Below are 17,665 nucleotides of genomic sequence, written 5' to 3' on the forward strand. Positions count from 1 at the left end.
AAGGTTGCACTTGAAGAAATGCACCTACGTTCACTAGCTGAGGGGACCTGGACCGAGGGACAACGAGTTTTCCTGCAGAACTCGATCATGGTCCTCGGTAGAAAGAACATGTAAAGGGCTGCCTGAGTGTGTCGGTGAAATAAGTGTGTCTGTCAGTGAGATATAAGTGTGTCAATGAAATAAGGAGAGGCAGAAGTGGGCGGGATCAAAGCAGCAACCAGTGTCGTGAGAGAGGCAGAGCAGAGGCATAGACTTTTAGTAGACTGTGAAGATGTTCTCCAGATGGCCCCATTTTCTCCCTCCCCGGGAGGCAGGTAGGTGCTCCGTGTGAGGGATTTGAGAAGGGTAGAGGTGACTGCAGCAGAATCTTAGACATGACATCATGTGTCTCCGTCCCAGATGTTAGCGTAGGTGGACCATTAGACCTCTTCCAGGCTGTTCTCTCAGAAGCTGTTAGAAGATTAAATGAGACGATGCATATAAATTATAAAGCAGTTCTCAAAGAAGAGAAGTTAGAATGCCCACTATGGGAAATGTGATAGGGTATGAATAAGAGATGAAACCAAGTATAGCCAAGCATCAAGGAGGGCAAAGGTCAGAGCAAGAGGACACAGCAAAGCCAAGTCCACAAGAGTACTTGTCATTTGCTTCAGGATACTGGAGAGGAGCAAGAAGATTCGGTCAGGGCAGTGCAGAGGACGGAAGGCTGGCAAGCCTAGGTAAGGGCCATTTTCATTTCTAGGACCTACGTAGGCATCTTACTTTGGGGGGGGGGGGTCACGTGACTTTTATATAAAAGTGGTTTTCATAGCCAGGCAGTGGTGGTGCACGCCTTTAATCCCAGCACTCCAGAGGCAGAGGCAGGCGGATCTCTATGAGTTCAAGGCCAGCCTGGTCTACAAGGGCTAGTTCCAGGACAGGCTCCAAAGCTACAGAGAAACTGTCTCGAAAAACCAAAAAACAAACAAATAAAAAAAAGTGGCTTGAGTCATTTACAGATATATTTTACTTACTGTAATGTTAGAGCCAGATCTCAAGATCCTCACGATAAAGACAAAACCAGACGAGTTTTGGTTGGTGTGTGTGTGTGTCTGTGTTCACACACATGTGCTAGAGAGAGAATCCAGAGCCTCATACATACTGAGCAAACACTCTTATAAGTGAACTACATACATCTTCAACCCAACATATTTCAGAAATAGCCAGATGATCCTTCTTTTTTTTTATTTCATATTTCCACAGTTTGGGGCCCTTTCTAGAGTCCTTACTTCATAAAAGCATAGGTTCCAACGGCAGGAATACAGTATTTATCTCTAAAAAGAGGTCCCTGAAACCAAAGGGAGGTTGTAAACAAGGAAAGCAGCGAAACAGACAGAGGCTTACACTACTGAAGAATGAGAACAGTAGCTGCTAACGAGTAGTGTTATTACCATTTTTGGAATTCAGAGGTCAAGGTTTCAATGACCACGTGTAGGAAGCAGCTACCACATGAATGAATCTGAAACTCCTGGCAAGATTCTTCAAGGAGACAAAGAAATAATAATGGTCAGGTACCCGGTGTATCCATCTTCCTAACTACAAAGTTGTCGGGCCTGCAAAGGACTTGTCCCTCACTGACATCCTCCTCTGTCCCATTGTGACCAGTCAGGAGCCCCCTTGATTGTAATAAAAAAACCAGCTGCCAAACTTGCTCTGCTTGTCGTCGTCCCACACCCTCTTCCGTTACTATTGAATTCTGATTGAGAAGTATCTAACTCTTAGGGACATGCTCCCTCCCGCCTTAGGCCGGTTAATTAAAAGCGGCCAGCACCCCGGAAACTCAGTTGAGCTCCAAGGGGCGGCCGTTCTATAAACTTTTCGTTTAGTTTTTCGGACTAGAGCCGGAGGGTCCCTTGCCATGGAAAATGCCAGAAGCTAGCCAGCTGCGGGAGTTCTGGTACCCAGCACGCTAGACCTGAGGGATCCTAGGACAGGAAAAAAAAAAAAAAAATGCTCAGAAGACGGAAGAAAGAAGAGACCTGGCAGGGTAACCCCTGCTTCGCGGAAGCCTCTGTAGCCAAGGAGAGGTCGCCTACAAGTTCCAGCATGCTTCAGGCTACACCTCGGGCGGACTGACAGTACCACGCACCAATGGGAAAACCCTATCTGAGTTTGGGGCGGATCCCGTTCTGCGGCACACAGCGAGGCTTTTCCAAAGGTCCTGAGGCCGCTCTAGTGGCCAGAACTCATCTTCGTGACATGGTGACGCCGACCACTCTATGCCGCTCACTCCCAGACTCCTCTTCCGGCACTTCCTGCTGCCATCCCTTAGTCCAGCTCATCCTGCCGCGCGAGTGGCCAGTCGAGGATGTGGAATTTTGCTGAGCTTATTGGATGGCAGTGGTGTCACTCTGGAGGGCCGCGTGGGTCCGAGCGGCCGAGGCCCCGCCCCTCTCGGACGGTGATTGGACTCTTCGGAGTCTACCTGGGCTGGGATTGGTGCGGGGCGGGGCGACGGCTGTAGGGCCTTCTGGGCAGCCTAGGGAGGCGGGCCGCACCAGGCGCCGCACCCTGGGAGAGCCAGAGGACCCTCTTTACCTCATCGCCCGGGGCGAGGGCGCGCTTGTCGCGTGGTGGGGGTGGGACCAGTGGGGCGGGAGGGGGGTGGCCGTGGAGGACACGAAATGCAGGGGTCTGGTGGTGGTTGCAGGACTAGCTGGGACTAGATCTAGAAGCGCTTGCGAGGGGACGACTTCGGTGATTGAGGAGGGCGTGGACGAGTCTGGTATGGGATGCAGTGGAAAGGAAGGGCCCAGTCCACAAATCCGGAGTAGCTCTGTGGATGAACCCGAGGCACCCTCTTCCCGGTTGCCCTTTTATTTGGCAACACGAGAGCCCACATGTTCTCTGTTCAAATTCTGGGAAACTCTGTTTCTGGGTGAATTTATCCTGCATTGTAGGAACTCCCCAGGGCCTTTTCTGATACTTTGTACAGACGTGGGAAAGATGTCAGAAAACAGGAAGCCACTTCTGGGTTTCGTGCACAAACTCCCCGATGCGAACGCATCTGGGAACTCAGGCAAGACTCACTGCCCTTCGTGTCTGGGGCTTTTCAAAGCCCCCAGGCTCTTGCCTTGCTTGCACACGGTGTGCACCACATGTCTGGAAAAGCTGGAACCGTTCTCGGTAGTGGACATCCGTGGAGGTGACTCAGACACAAGCTCTGAGGGGTCCCTCTTCCAGGAACCCAAGCCACGCAGCTTGCAGCCGCAGGTTGGCATCCTCTGTCCGGTATGTGATGCTCAGGTGGACCTGCCCTTGGGTGGAGTGAAGGCGTTAACGATAGACCACCTGGCCTTGAATGACGTGATGCTGGAGAGTCTGCGTGGGGAAGGCCAGGGCCTGGTGTGTGACCTGTGCAGCGACCGAGAAGTAGAGAAGAGGGTGTCAGACCTGCAAGGCAATTCTCTGCCACTTCTGCTGCCAGGCTCATAGGTAAAGAGGGAACACCCCGCCTGTTGTATGGCCTAAGAGTGGGAGTGCAAAGGTATCAAGGCACAAATCCCGTGGTGGGCAGGTCAAGAGGAAGGCTTTCTCAGACACTGTCAAACGGCAAAAACGACACAACCGTGCAATCACAAGCTCTAGCGTGCAAGTTAGTACAGCCTCTCAGGTTTCAGTTTACAGCACATTGGGGTCCTCCCAGCACCAGCTGCTCCTCTGTTGAACGGGTGCTGGAGAGGCAGGATTACCGTGCTGGCATGGACCTTGCCCTCCGTCTCATCTGATCATTGTAAGATCTCTTTTACAGAAGGACAGACACTTATTTCACCCTTATTTATTAAAACAGAAACTCAGCAATATTTTGTGACTTGCCAAGTTCCCATGGCTGGTAAGAGCGTAAAGTGAACTGAGTCTTCTTCAATTCAGACCTGGCTCTTCTGTGCTCTTTTTCAAAATGCATGCCACCTTCTCGCCACAGGTATTGACCGCTGGCTGTGTGTTACCTCATACCTCTGTACCCGGAGAGCAGGCTGGTAGATGCTAATTGGGGTATTTTGTCGTTTATCACGCGCAATGAATTTTGTTAGATCATTTACTCTCTGTCCCCTTTCCCCATCCCTCTCTAGTGCATCAGAATAGAAAAACAAAACAAACCCTAAACAAAGTTTTCAGATTGACCTAGAGCAGTTTTGTTTCCTGGCCTTACCAACACAACAGCTGTCTTTGCTCCCTATTTTGAGCTTGTGCGGTCATCCCTCGACTTGTCACGTTGCCAGCTCAGCAGCTGACACACTTTCTCTGCAGCCACACTCAGACCAGAATAGGCATGGATGCCTGAAGTTGACGGGGAATGTTACCAAGGAACTCGACAAGCAGTCAGTGCGTGGTCCTAGGGATTTCCCTGTGTCCCCTAGGAGGCTATAGAAAAGAGGAATTAAAGAGTGCTTTGATTTTAGTGCCCATTGATTTCACTTTCCCCTAATGCTCATGACTCTGGAGGGAACACCTGGCCTGCCAATGTACGTGATGTAGGCGCTGGCCAAGGAAGTACTTTACTAAAATGTTACTTAAACATAAGGCACGGCCTTGTCAGAGCCAGCCCGTGCTTTCATTGCTACATAGATCCATCTGGCGTGGTTTGTCACTTGGTGCTAGCCTTCCACTGTGCTTTAGGAAGTGGGCTGTGACTCTTCAGACTTAGCACCGAATTAACTTTGGAGAGTTTCTCAGAACGTGGTCTCAGCATTGTACCTTTTGAATATTTATCCCAAGCCAGGTCCAAGTATATATGTATTGTGTTCTAAACGATAGCCCGCAGATAGGCATGGGGCTCAGTATGAAAAAATAATGAAGCAAAGAGTATCCTACTGTTTGATATTAGACGTTCTAAGGGATATGACTCAAATCTATTTAACTTCTAGAACCTCTTGCCACTCTGTCTCCCTCTAGAGTGATTCCCTCATTTCCCGCTTCTTCCCAGGCGGCAGAAGAAGACGATGTATCATACCATGGTGGACCTGAAAGACTTGAAAGGCTACAGTCGGGTTGGAAAGCCCATCCTGTGTCCTGCTCACCCTGCGGAGGAGCTGAGGCTGTTCTGTGAACTCTGTGACCGGCCAGTGTGTCGGGACTGTGTGGTTGGGGAGCACCGGGAGCACCCCTATGACTTCACCAGCAACGTCATCCACAAGCATGGAGATTCTGTGCGGGAGCTCCTGAGAGGCACCCAGCCCCACGTGGAGGCCCTGGAGGAAGCCCTGGCTCAGATTGAAAGCATGAACAGTGGCCTCCAGGAGCGAGTGGAGGCCGTGGCGGGTGACGTCCGAACATTCTCTGAGGGCTACATCAAAGCCATCGAGGAACACCGGGACAGACTGCTCAAGCAGCTGGATGACATACGGGTCCAGAAGGAAAATTCTTTGCAGTTGCAGAAGGCCCAGCTGGAAACAGTTGCTGGCTGATATGCGGACAGGGGTGGAGTTCACCGAGCACCTGCTGACCAGCGGCTCGGACCTAGAAATCCTCTATCACCAAAGGGGTGGTGGTCGAACGGCTCCGGAAGCTGAAACAAAGTTGAGTACAGCGCCCGCCCGGGAAGTGAATGATAAGATCTGCTTCTCTCCTCAGGAGAAGGCTGGCCAGTGCCGGGGCTATGAAGTCTACGGGGCCATTAACACCAAGAAGTTGATCCCGCTAAATGTGTCCTTCAGGGAGAAGGTAGGGACGCGCTTCCCACTGGCTTGAGAGGACATGGTTGGTGAACTGTGGCTTGCTATCTGGGGTGTAGTCTGGGGGTGTAGCTCAATTGGCAGAATGCTTGCCTACCTGGCACACAGCCTGGGTTTGATCACCAGCACCACATAAAACTGACTACACGTGCCTCTAATCCCAGCTCTCGGCAGGTGGAGGCAGAAGCGTTAGAAGTTTGAGGACATCTTTGGATGCATAGCCAGTGTGTAGCCTGCCTGAGCTATATGAGACTGTGTCATAAAGAAAAAAGAATGGGGCTTGTTGCGCTAGGAGCACTCTGTTTCTGACCACTGACTAAGGGGGAGAGGCGTACTGATTGGAAAGGCAGCAGCTCCCTGCCTTGCTCTTCCCTCTTGCTTGGTCTGGGTTCATACTGGGGTGAGGTTTGAGCCTGTTTCATTCCAGAAAAAGCAGAAGCTCCCGAGAACCGTAAGGACCATGCTTGGGGTGGTAGAGCCCGACCACACCCACAGGAGATAACAGCACCGACCAGGCCAAGGCAAAATCTGCCTGTGCAGAGACATGCATGGCCTCCTGGTTGCCTGGGTGCAATGTTGAGGGTCACAGAGCAACGAGGAAAACAAAATCACGCCTTCCTTTCTTCCTTACCATTTTAGATCACACAAACTTTTTATCATTGGTATTTCAAAGAATTTGATAGGTTGAGGTCCTTTGTTTGTTTGAGACAGGGTCTTACTGGGTAGCTCTGACTACAGTGTCTTACAGAAGTCCGCCTGCCTCTGAGTGCTGGGCTTAAAGGGGGGCATCACTAGACCCAGCTAGAAATGGTTCCTTTCTACCAGTGTTCTGTTCCTAAGGGAAGTGTGTTATTTAGACATATTCCACAGATCAATCCTAATGGGAAATTTGTATTCAAGAGTTTGCCTTTACTTTAGCAAGGAATTTCTAGCTCTTTAGAAGTCACAGAAGCCCTCTGAGAACGACCTTTCCCAGAAGGACCCACTAAGAAGGGCACACATACAAGTTAGGAGTTTCCTAGACCCTCCACAATGCCTGGTAGTTCAACAACCTGGGACTGAGGAGAAACCTGGTTTCCTCTGCTTGCTGGCCTCCAGACGGTAGCCAGTGGGTGGCCCCAGCACCTTGGTAGTAGCTTCTGAGTTGTAGGGGCTCATACAACAGGGAAGCAGCAAGCTAGACTGCAGCATCCTCTTCCTCTCCTAGTTGGGACCTGGGGCTTGCAGAAGGTAGTTTTGAGGACACTGGTCTACAGGTCTAAAGGCTTTCTTTGGATTCCTAGATTAATCCTAGATTATTCGCAGTTTCCTTAGGGGTAGGGTTAAGATGCAGACTCCCTGTGACTTGAGCGGCTGCATAAGCACGTACCCAGGCCTCCAGGAGGGTGCCCATCAGTATGGCCTAGAAGGCCGGAGGGAACAGGGTAGTTACTAGGAGGCACAGCTTTGTTGTCTGACTGGGAGCCATGGTGCCTCCGTTTGCCTGAGCGGTGAGCACTGTTTGTCTTTTGCAGATCTCCACAGAGCTCGAGAGAAGCAGACAGCCTCTTTTACCCTGCTTTGTAAGGATGCTGCCGGAGAGAGCATGGGCCGGGGAGGAGACAACGTCCAGGTCGCAGTCGTCCCCAAAGATAAGAAAGACAGGTGCATGTTAAACTTACCATGTATAGTAGGCAGAGGAAGAAAGCAGGGCCTTTGAGTTACTGGAGATATAACCGGACTCCTTCATCGTATGATTCCATAATGCCACGAGAAAATGATTAGCCAAACGTGTCCCCTTTGTAGGTTTTATGGCTTAGCTCAGTTTTCTCTTTCAACATAGCTGCCCACTGCCCCCAGACTGTCCTCATTCCAAACTTTGAAATGGACAGATTTTTTTTGATGTGTAACAGAATTGTACCCTTTTTTTTTTAAGATCATTTATTTATTATGTATATAGTATTCTTAGTATTGCTGCGTGTATGCCTGCAGGCCAGAAGAGGGCACCAAATCTTATTACAGATGGTTGTGAGCCATATGTGGTTGCTGGGAATTGAACTCAGGACCTTTTGGAAGAGCAAGCAGTACTCTTAACCATGGAGCCATCGTCTCCGCCCCTGTACCCTTTCTTAACCTAGTATTTTCCCATTAAATTGTCCTAGGAGTGTGTTTATATTTCTCCCTCTGCAATTGGGTGTAAGGAGAAGGGTCCACAAGACAGGGAGTACAACAGAGACCCGCAAAAAGAGAGACAGGAGCACTCTGTAGGTTGTCAGGATGTCGGGCCAGCGTGGAACTGACGCTGCTTACCTGCATCTTGAGGGACATTTACAGTTTACATTCGGCATAAGGGATGTAATGCCACCAGAAGTCCGGCCTCAGGTGGGGACATCTGGAGCAGTCTCATGAACTCTCACTTTCCTTCAGCCCGTCAGAACGGTGGTCCAGGACAACAAGGATGGATCATACAATGTTTCCTTCACCCCAAGGAACCTGGAGGTCTACCACCGTGTGGGTCTGCATCAGAGAGCAGCATGTGCAGGTGAGGAAGGCCTGTGCTGGCTGTCAGCGCAGGGCTCTCATAGGTCTCTCAGGGACCAGCTGCGTCGGGGATGACATAAACTGTCCCTTGCTCGACTCTGTAGTCGAGGGTGCTCATGGCCCTCCACCTCCCCCCCCCCCCCCCCGGCTGGCAGGGACTCTGCACTTCATTCTTCTCCTGGTTAGTCTGTGGGGATTCCTAATCCAGAGAAGATGTCTTGACCACAGGGGAGTCCCTTAGCAGACACACACGCACATTCAATAGTTCTCAACCTTTCCACACTGTGAGTGGGCCACAGTAGGCAGGGTTATGGCTCCTCCCGGTCGTCTATCCAGTCATTTATCTGCCTAACCATCAGTACATAGAGCATATGTGTGCTGTACCATGACCCCAATCCCCCCACAAGTAAGTATAACACTTCTTGGTTTAGGAAGTTTTCAAATCTCTGCTGCTATTGGAGCAATTATTCCCTCAGCCAGAGGGCAATGGTGATGGCCGTCGGCATTCATTGTGGCCATGTTAACCATATGACCTGTGCAGTAGGACGACATTCAGCGCCAATTACTGCTGATCTAATCATGTTGGGAATGGGCTGCATGTTTGTGCATACTTCAGTTTTCTCCAAAGCCTACTCAGACAGACCAGTCTTGCCCCAATAGTTAAATAATTCTGTAACCAAAATTGGAATTTGAACCTATTCCTTAAACTCCGGGTTGTTTTGTTTCATTGTGTTGTTGTAGATATGGGGGACAGAAATATTGTTTATAACCTGTAGGCTGCTCTACAGCTCACTGTGTAGCCAAGCTGGCCTTGAACTCTTGATCCTCTTGCTCTCACCTCAGGAATTACAGGATGTGCCAGTCATATTTGCCACCAGGTTCTTTTTTTTTTTTTTAGAAAAATTGTGTTTTTCCAGCCTTCCATTACTGTGACAAAAATACCAGAGCTATAAACCTAGCAGAAAAGAAATGTTTATTTTGGCTCATAATTCATAGATTTCAGGCTATTGATCTTCCCTCAGTAGAGGGTGACTTTAACATTGGGAAGTCTTCTAGGGAACCAGGCTTCCACAGACCAATGTGGCTCTTACGTGGTTACAGGAAAATTACAACACTTAATAAACATTTGTGTTTAACATGAGAGAGAAATTAAAATTCAAGTTACCCTTGAAGAAAAAGGCAGATAGTTCCTAACTTGAGAATCATTAGCCACACATCCTAAACCTTTCTGTCTTCCATGTACCCTCCACAGTCCACCAATACGAGGCTGGACAGACAGATTTATGCTGTCCAGGGTCTAGAGGTGGGAAGGAAGGGGCTAGCTCTGGGAGACACGTGGCTGAGAAGCTGCAGGAAGCACTGCACGTTGTCCTAGCATGTGGTGTGGAAGCCCAGTAACTACCCACAAGACGCCTCAAGACTGCAGTCAGTCACCAAAAGCCTGAGTCAGGACGGCTGTTGTGTGGAGGGGGTTCCACTCCCACTTCACTCAGGGCTGGAGGGAGGCAGAACCCATCCAGCTTGCGCCAGACCCTAGCTAATTCAGACATCACTGAAAATGAAGCTGACCCTATGGAACTCGTCCTTCAGTGCCCAGGAGGTAGGCTTAGGGAGTGCAGTCAGTGCCCTGGTGAAACGTGGCGACTCGGGACGCATTGCGAAGACAACACGTGTCCAAGTCAAGTCTCACTGCACTTGGGTTGTCGCATCCAGCCGAGAAGTCCCCTAGCAGATACCTTTCTGTCCTGCATCCTGTCCCTCCTGTGACTCAGAGCCTGCTTGTCATGCACTGATTGGTGCTCAGCGCACCCAGTGATACCTGAAGGTGCCATTCCCTTTGCTCTTGGCCTGTTACCCTTCAGGGCTCACCATTCACCAATGACGGTGAGGAGAAAGCATACGCCCGCATCCAGGGGTGTTTCACTGCTGCACCTTCTGCTCCAGCGGAGGCCAGAAACTGCACGCTGTGCCTGCGGAGGCCACCATGCCAGGTAGCGCTGCTTGCCTGTGCAGCTGCAAAGGGTCCTTCCCTTCTCTGCCTCACAGACACTGGGCAGGGTGTTCTAAAAGTTCCAGCCTTACGTGTGGAGACAGGACAAGGGAACGTGCACAGTAAGGCTTTCTTGCTCTGAATTGAAAAATAACAGGGTTCAAAGTCTGCGGTCTTTCTGGATACAATTCACAGTACACAAGCCTTGTGACCAATCCACAGCCTCTTGTTCTCTGTGGGAGTCTCCGATTCAGCCTGCACCTCTTCTAGTAGTCTGAGCACTGTGGAATTGCAGACCCATCCCAAATCATGAAGACAACCTTAAATGGGGAGGATTAAGGAAGGGATAATTGAGCAGCATCTGACTCTCTGGGGAGGCAGGATCTCCAGGCAAGAGATCCAAATATTTTTAAAAAATTATTTTCTCCTGGAACTGGGGAGAGGCCAATCTTGTGGGTAATGGCTACTCTTCCAGAAGACCCAAGGTCAACTCCTAGTGCTCACATGGGGGCTCACAATTGTTTATTACCTCCAATTCAAGGGATTAATGCCTTCTTCTGGCTTCTGGGTACCAGGGCACACATTACACAGACATTCACACAGGCAAATACTCATATACATAAAATAATAAAAAATTTATACCATATCCTTAACAGTGGCCCACAAAATGGGCTTCTGTGCCCTCCTGTGCAATCAATCCAGGATCTGTCTTCTTTTGCACTGATCTTCCCTTTCATGTCACTCACTGCATTGTAGGAAAGATCCAAATAGCTCATTTTTAAAAAATATTTATCATGTATACAATGTTCTGTGTGTATGCCTGCAGGCCAGAAGAGGGCACCAGACCTCATTACAGATGGTTGTGAGCCACCATGTGGTTGCTGGGAATTGAACTCAGGACCTTTGGAAGAGCAGGGCAATGCTCTTAACCTCTGAGCCATCTCTCCAGCCCCCCAAATAGCTCGTTTTTTAACAGTTCAAATGCAAGCTAGATCATCTTCAGGCTGCACGTTGGACAGTTTTGAGAGCCTGGCCAGCCACGATTGCCTCTGTAGTTCTGGCTCCAGTAGAGCGAAAAAAGGTAGTTCCTTCGGATGAACTCATCACTGCTTAAGTCTGAGCACTGCCAGGTTTCACCTGTGTAGCAAGAGCTGGGCTCTTACTTTCAGGTGTTTCCCTCCCTTTTGTATCATGCAGGTGGGTACCTCGGCTGTGGCCATGGACACAAAGGACACCCAGGTCGTCCGCACTGGTCTTGCTGTGGGAAGTTCATGGAGAAGTCTGAAGTGCACATACACAGGTGGGCAGAGCGCACCGAGGAGTCTGCTTAGGACTGTGGCCCTCTGACAGCTTACTGGGTACAAGTTCAGTCTGGTAAACTTGAAGCCAGCATTACTTCAGATGTGCGGAGGACCGAAAAGCTTGAGTAGTTCTAAAGAGACTGACAGAATTAAAGACAGAGTGCTTTCTCTAACCTAAGAGTTAAGTGGTTTTTTTTTTTTTTTTTTGAGTATGTGAGCTTCCCGTCTATCCTGAGAAGTCTATACTATACTGTTGCTGAGTGTGGGCCACCACCACACTGCTCTTCCAGTGCAGGCTGGCGGATCTACTCCACAGGAGGCTCCTTTCTGTTTCATACAGGTATCAAGGTGTCTGTGCCTTGGGAACATAACCATCACGGAGCAGGGGAGGACGTTCTCTCCTTACCTTCTGTTGTATTCAACCTCTCCAGTTTATCCCTGAGCTGGAATTTAAGTGCTTCTCTCAGAGAATGAAAAAACCCTTTGTCCCAATCACTTGTATCTGTTCAGTGGTTTTTTTCCATGGTTTTGTGACAATTATAACGTGGTTCTGTTGTTTAGCTAAGAGCCTGGGTGCTGATGACTCATCTGTAGGCAGTTACTAAGGAGGATGGTGTGAAAGATCTCACCCATCTGTTTGAGTTCTTACACCAGATGCTGGAGAGTCCTCCGTCCTCACAGCTCTGACAGTAGAGAGTTTCTGCTGTGTCTCTATATCCAGATGAAAGCACTGACTCTGCAGGTCCACCCTAGCAGCTAAGAATTCTGGGAAAAAGACTTAGCTGGCCTCAGCCCCCGCCAAGGTCTTCCTTGCATACACTTGTGTGTTCTGGGACCCTTGGCTTCTGTATAGTAGTAAACTCAGCATCTACTAAATATTAATTACCGAAAGTTGGCATCATAAGATTTCTCTAGGAAGTGGTGACTCATTGCAGCAGTCACTTGGGTAATGCAAAGGAGGGTGACATGTTTAGTTTGACAGCTGTTGAGGTCACCACACAATACATTTCCTTCTCGGAGCTGCTACACTGTAGTTACAGACATTAAGATACTAAGTTTCTTTCCTTTTCTGGGAAGCATTCCCTTTAGACTCCTTTCTGTAAGCCAAATCTGATGTTCCCAGAAAACATGGCTGCCCACTTACCCCTCAAGGTGGTTGTTGATTGTTCTTCACGGTTTATGTCTCCTAGTAGAACCACTGCTACTTTGAGATACTGGTTTTGCCCCACTCCTACCTCCCTGAGGAATGCCTGGCAGAATCTTGGGGATTCAGGGCCTAGTAGCATCTAGTGTGGTTACAGGTCAGACTGTTCACAGTGCCTAGGATAGCTTTCCACAGCAAATGGAAAACTGGGACGCCTCCGGAAGTGTCCTCTTAATGTCTGATGAGGCATCACTCCTGCACTCTGCTCGACTTCCTTTCCCGTTCCTCTGCTCCATCCTTGCCTTTCCTGTCCTCTGTACCCCCAGGAGAGCGAAGAGCAGTTCTTCCATTTCCCTCCTGTTCCCAGACCTCATTCTGTTCACTTAAATGCCATTCATACACAGTGGGCTCCTAGGTGCCCCTAGGTCTGCTCTCTAGATAATTATATGCAATGGCTCCGCACCACATCTCCCGTGTGTACATCTCACATTCAAATGACTTCCAGTGTCTGTTGTCACTTCCTCCTGCCTGCCATAACCAAAAATGCTTCTTCTGTAGTCCTCTCCTGCACTTCAAATGCACAAGTCTGTCCTTAGGTGGGAGCCCTGGAAACATCCTGCATGCACACCACCATATCCAAACCACAGGAAACCAGCCAACAGCTTTCCCTTACACATCCACTGCTCTCTAACATCCACTGCTGCTGTCCAGGTCTGAGATGCCCTAAGGTTTCCCAACCTAAAGGTTTGTCATTGTCTTCTGACCACCCGGCTTCTGCCTTTCCCCCTTCCACTATGTCCCCAGGAGAGAACCTCTCAAAATGTCCCATCATTCATGCTCAGTACCCTCCGGTGGCCTCCCATCTTACTCAGAACAAAGCCAGCATGCATGCTTCATTCCCGTTACCATGTTATGACCGTCTGATCCATGTTCTCTTTCTGGTCAGCACATGCTGTCCCCTGTCCAGCCACGGTGTGCCCTGGCGGGGGTGTTTCCTCAGGAATCAGGCAGAGTCTTATCTTGGAGCTCTTAAGTCACTGGTCCATCTCTCTGACGTGCCCTTCTCAAAGACGCAAACCTTCCTGATTCACTCTGATTTCTCCAAGTTTCCCGCTCTACTCTAGCGTCAGCTCCATCCTATTAGTGAGCTCGCCCACCTACCTACTATGTATAAAACAGCCGCACCCTACTCAGGAGAAGACATCACCCCCGCACAGCTTCATCACCATCTGCCATGTATAATATACCTCCTGGAGACTTTGAGCTCCCTGAGGGCAGGGACTTGACTTGGTAACTGTACTATTCCCATGTGGGGCAGATATTGGCTCAAAGAAGAGACAATAGTATATTGAATGAATAATAATAAAAACCTGTAGAACTTTCCATTTGGTTCTGCTTAGTATGTTTTCATGACTGAACCATATACCACTTGGGAAAATGTCTTAACCTTCTATCAAACTTGCTGGGTAAATTCTGTGTGCCCAAGGGACCAGCTTTGAATTTTCCAATTACCTCAGACGTCTAGGGAGTCTTGGGCCGTGAAGGCTCTCAGATTACATCATCTTTCCCAGGTGTCTGTGAGGCAGCGCAGAACATTGCAGCAAAGCTCAGGAGCCTCCCTTGGCGAGGCTGCAACAACCAGCCAACTCTCTGTGGTGAAGCTGCATCACTAGAGGAAATTTTGATCCCTGGGGCCCATCTAGGCTTTGGCCAATACCTAGGTCACTAAGCAGTATTGCTGGCAACAATTCTGTTAACAGTATTGAAAGCTCCAGGGGTGGCAGGAGGGCGGCTCTTCCTTGGCTTGGCTTGTACACTAGGGTCTTAGCTCAGTGGAATCCAACTACTCGGACAACCGAGAGATCCATGGAGAGTCAGAGCGGTTTTAAAAAGCCCAAACTCCATGGGAAGGAGAGAGGAAGTGGAGGCTGTAGGGACTGCCCTACGGCACAGAGTGCTTCAGAGCTTTGAGCTATGCTGAAACATCAAGACACAGCTCTATGATGTCAGTGACGCTGCTGCTGTTACGGCTGAGGGCAAAGGCCGTCCTCTGGGATACTGTCGTCTTGGGAATAAACACCCGTATATGCGCCAGCCCACCCATCCTGTAACCTTCCTGCAGTCACTGTTCAACATGACACCGGAGGGTGTGGACCTGCTCAGGAGTGGCTGGCTGCAGAGTGTGTCAAATTAGATCAGAGGAAGAGGGGGTCCCACTGTGTGCCAGTTCCTACATACTGAGAAGGCATTCGTCACTTCCTCAAAGTTCTCAAAGTTTCTCTGATGATCCCTTCCGGCTACAAGGTCCTCTTCCACAGCTCTTGACACCAGGTGACAAGACCTCCTTGACACCTCAGGGAAGTAGGCTTCTGTTTGACTTGGCTTCCCTTTATAAATGAAGCACTCAGTAAAGCCTTGCACATGGTAGGTGCTTGATATGTATTTCAATTAATGTACGAGTAATTGTGCAACAGAAGAATTTTCCATCTGTCTCAGTTGGACTTTCTAGTGCTATGAAGAGACACCATGACCATGGCAACTCTCATAAAGCAAACATTTCATTGGGGTGGCTTACAGTTTCAGAGCTTCCGTCCGTTATCACAGTGGGAGACGGTGGCATCCAGGCCGATGTGGTGCTGGAGAAGTAGCTGAGAGTCCTACATCTTACCTACATCTTACAAACTGCAGAAAGTGATCTCCGCGTTAAACTGAGCGAAGCCTGAACAAAAGAACCTCAAAGCCCGCCCCCTCAGTGACATACTTCCTTCAACAAGGCCACACCTCCCAATAGTGCCACTATGAACTTATGGGGGGGGGGGGGCAACTACATTCAAACTGCCTCAGCATCCTTTCTTTCTTACACATCTCCATCTATACTCCCATGATTACCCTCTTGGTGTAGGAGAATCTGACTTCACCTTGGAGCCATTTCACTGAACCGGATACCCAGGAGGAAATACCACTGTGTCTAAGGGGCCACAATAAAGCATTAAAGGAAGAGATGGTGATATATGTCTATACTCCTGGCACTTGGGAAACAGAGGCAGCCTGGGTTGCAAGGTGTACAGCAAGACCCTGAATTAAAAGAAAACAACAACAACAAAAAAAAAAAAAACCCCACATAATCGCTAAAGAAAGGGGTCACACTCCATAAAGGTATCATTCTATTGCTGTTCCCAATTGCATATGAAGAGGAGTCTTGGAGTTTGACAGGGTCTAGAATGTCACTCAGCTGTGGTGTGTTGCATGCTCTTTTTTGATCAACATTTAAGAGAAAAGTCAAACATAAACCTCCATGAAGGAAACACCTTGTAATTTTGGTGTTTGAGAACACTGTGCACTGGTAACAGCTGTTGAGACTGTTTGGCCAGCCACCACTGAGGAAGGGCAGGGCAGGTACTGAATCCGAAGCCATGGACGAGCGCTGCTCCCTCGCTTGCTCTCCAGGGCTTGCTGAACTTGCTTTCTTATAGAACCCAGGACTGCAAACTCAGGTGGCACCACCCGCAGAAATCATTAGTCAAGAAAAGGCCCCACAGGCCAATCTGATAGAAGCATTTTCCAAGATGGCCCTGGTTTCTATCAAAGCTGACAAACTAAGCAGCACACAGCTTCAAGCCCTAGAAAAATACAGGAAGAAGAAGAAAGCCGATCTGCAAGCACAACCTGAAATAATAGGCAACCTGAATTCTTAGGCATATAATCCATATTCAAGTGTTCTCATCAGTAAAAATGGAATTAGGGCTAATTAGGAACAATGTACCACAGAGTCCACGACTGCGAGGGATGGAATGGAAATGCAACATGCCTGCCACCGGGAGGGAACAGCCATGGGAATATGCTTACTGTCTTGAGTCCCTTCTGCCCAGGTTCCGTGGCTGCACTCATGTTCTGTATGCTAGTATCCCTGGCACCGTCCCGTAGCACTGCCACGGGCTCTGTATGGCACTTCAGGATGTAGAAAGGGCTTTTTCCTCAGACTGTTCACGGCCAGCTCCGAAGTGGGCAGGCACATGTGAGAAGAAAACTGGAAGTGGAGGTTCCTGCACAGGCTTGGTGACCCTGGCGGGGATTAGCACGGCCCCTCAACTGGTCACTACAATATGAGGTGATGGCCTTGATTAGGGCACAAAGGCAACATCTTACCAAGAAACTGATTAGTGAGCCACTCATGGTGACAAATACCTTTAATCTGGCACTCAGATGGCTGAGGCAGAAGGGTTACAAGTTCAAGATCAGCCTGGGCTTAAAAGACCCTATCAAAAAAAAAAAAAAAAAAATGAAACAATAATAACTTGATTCATATGAACTAAAATGAACATACAGACCGAGGCACAGCCCAGTGATACAGTGCTTGCCTAGTATGCTTGAAGCCTGGACCTGACTGTCAGTGCCCAAAATATAAACATTTAAAAAGAAATAAAACAGGGGCTGGGAAAGTAGCCTAGCAATAGAGTTCTCAGTAGCTAGGCCCCTTAGATTCAGCCCCCCCCCCCCCCAGATCACAGAACAACAAACTAAATTAACCTAAACCTGAGGTGGACACTAGAAGGCCCCTTACAGCATTAACTAGGATTTAAGAACCACCATTGGTGAACTCCGTTCCATCAGGTGGTTCCACATTTCCTGCACCCACAGACATCACTAGCATCTCACTTTGGCAGGAACACTTACCTACCTCAGACAATTTGGAAGCTTTGCTGGCTTGCCATCAGAACAGGAAGAATGAAGGGAAGGTCTCTAAGATACCAGGAAAAGTCTACTTAGAGGCATTTGCCGATGGTCTTTGAATATACCTTAGAATCTCTGTATTCTCCAAATAAAGACTCGCAAATTTGAAGGTTAGGACTCTGTTTCAGCGGTGCTTGAAGTGGGCATTCAGTGTCTACCCCACAGGCGGACATCACTGATCTGCTTGGCAAACCATGTGTCCCCAGGGTAGTATGTGATCTATGCTAATTCATACACCATACAGACAAAAGGCTGTGATGGCCAAGGG

At 49.0% G+C, this 17,665-nt stretch overlaps 1 protein-coding gene across 1 annotated transcript; it reads left to right on the forward strand.

Moving 5' to 3' along the window:
- The first annotated feature begins 2,659 nt into the window (after positions 1-2,659).
- On the forward strand, positions 2,660-11,700 carry Trim45 (tripartite motif containing 45). The gene is given in 17 exon segments (XM_038311307.1): positions 2,660-3,423; positions 3,425-3,474; positions 4,964-5,429; positions 5,431-5,508; positions 5,510-5,548; positions 5,550-5,579; positions 5,581-5,656; positions 5,659-5,700; positions 7,226-7,355; position 7,856; positions 8,118-8,195; positions 8,197-8,232; positions 10,094-10,108; positions 10,110-10,130; positions 10,132-10,222; positions 11,419-11,507; positions 11,509-11,700. Coding segments are annotated over 17 exon segments (1,959 nt in total). The 5' UTR covers positions 2,660-2,766; the 3' UTR covers positions 11,569-11,700.
- The last annotated feature ends 5,965 nt before the right edge of the window (positions 11,701-17,665 follow it).

This window comes from Arvicola amphibius, chromosome 14, assembly GCF_903992535.2.
Source record: "Arvicola amphibius chromosome 14, mArvAmp1.2, whole genome shotgun sequence".
In the NCBI taxonomy this organism is placed as follows: domain Eukaryota; kingdom Metazoa; phylum Chordata; class Mammalia; order Rodentia; family Cricetidae; genus Arvicola; species Arvicola amphibius.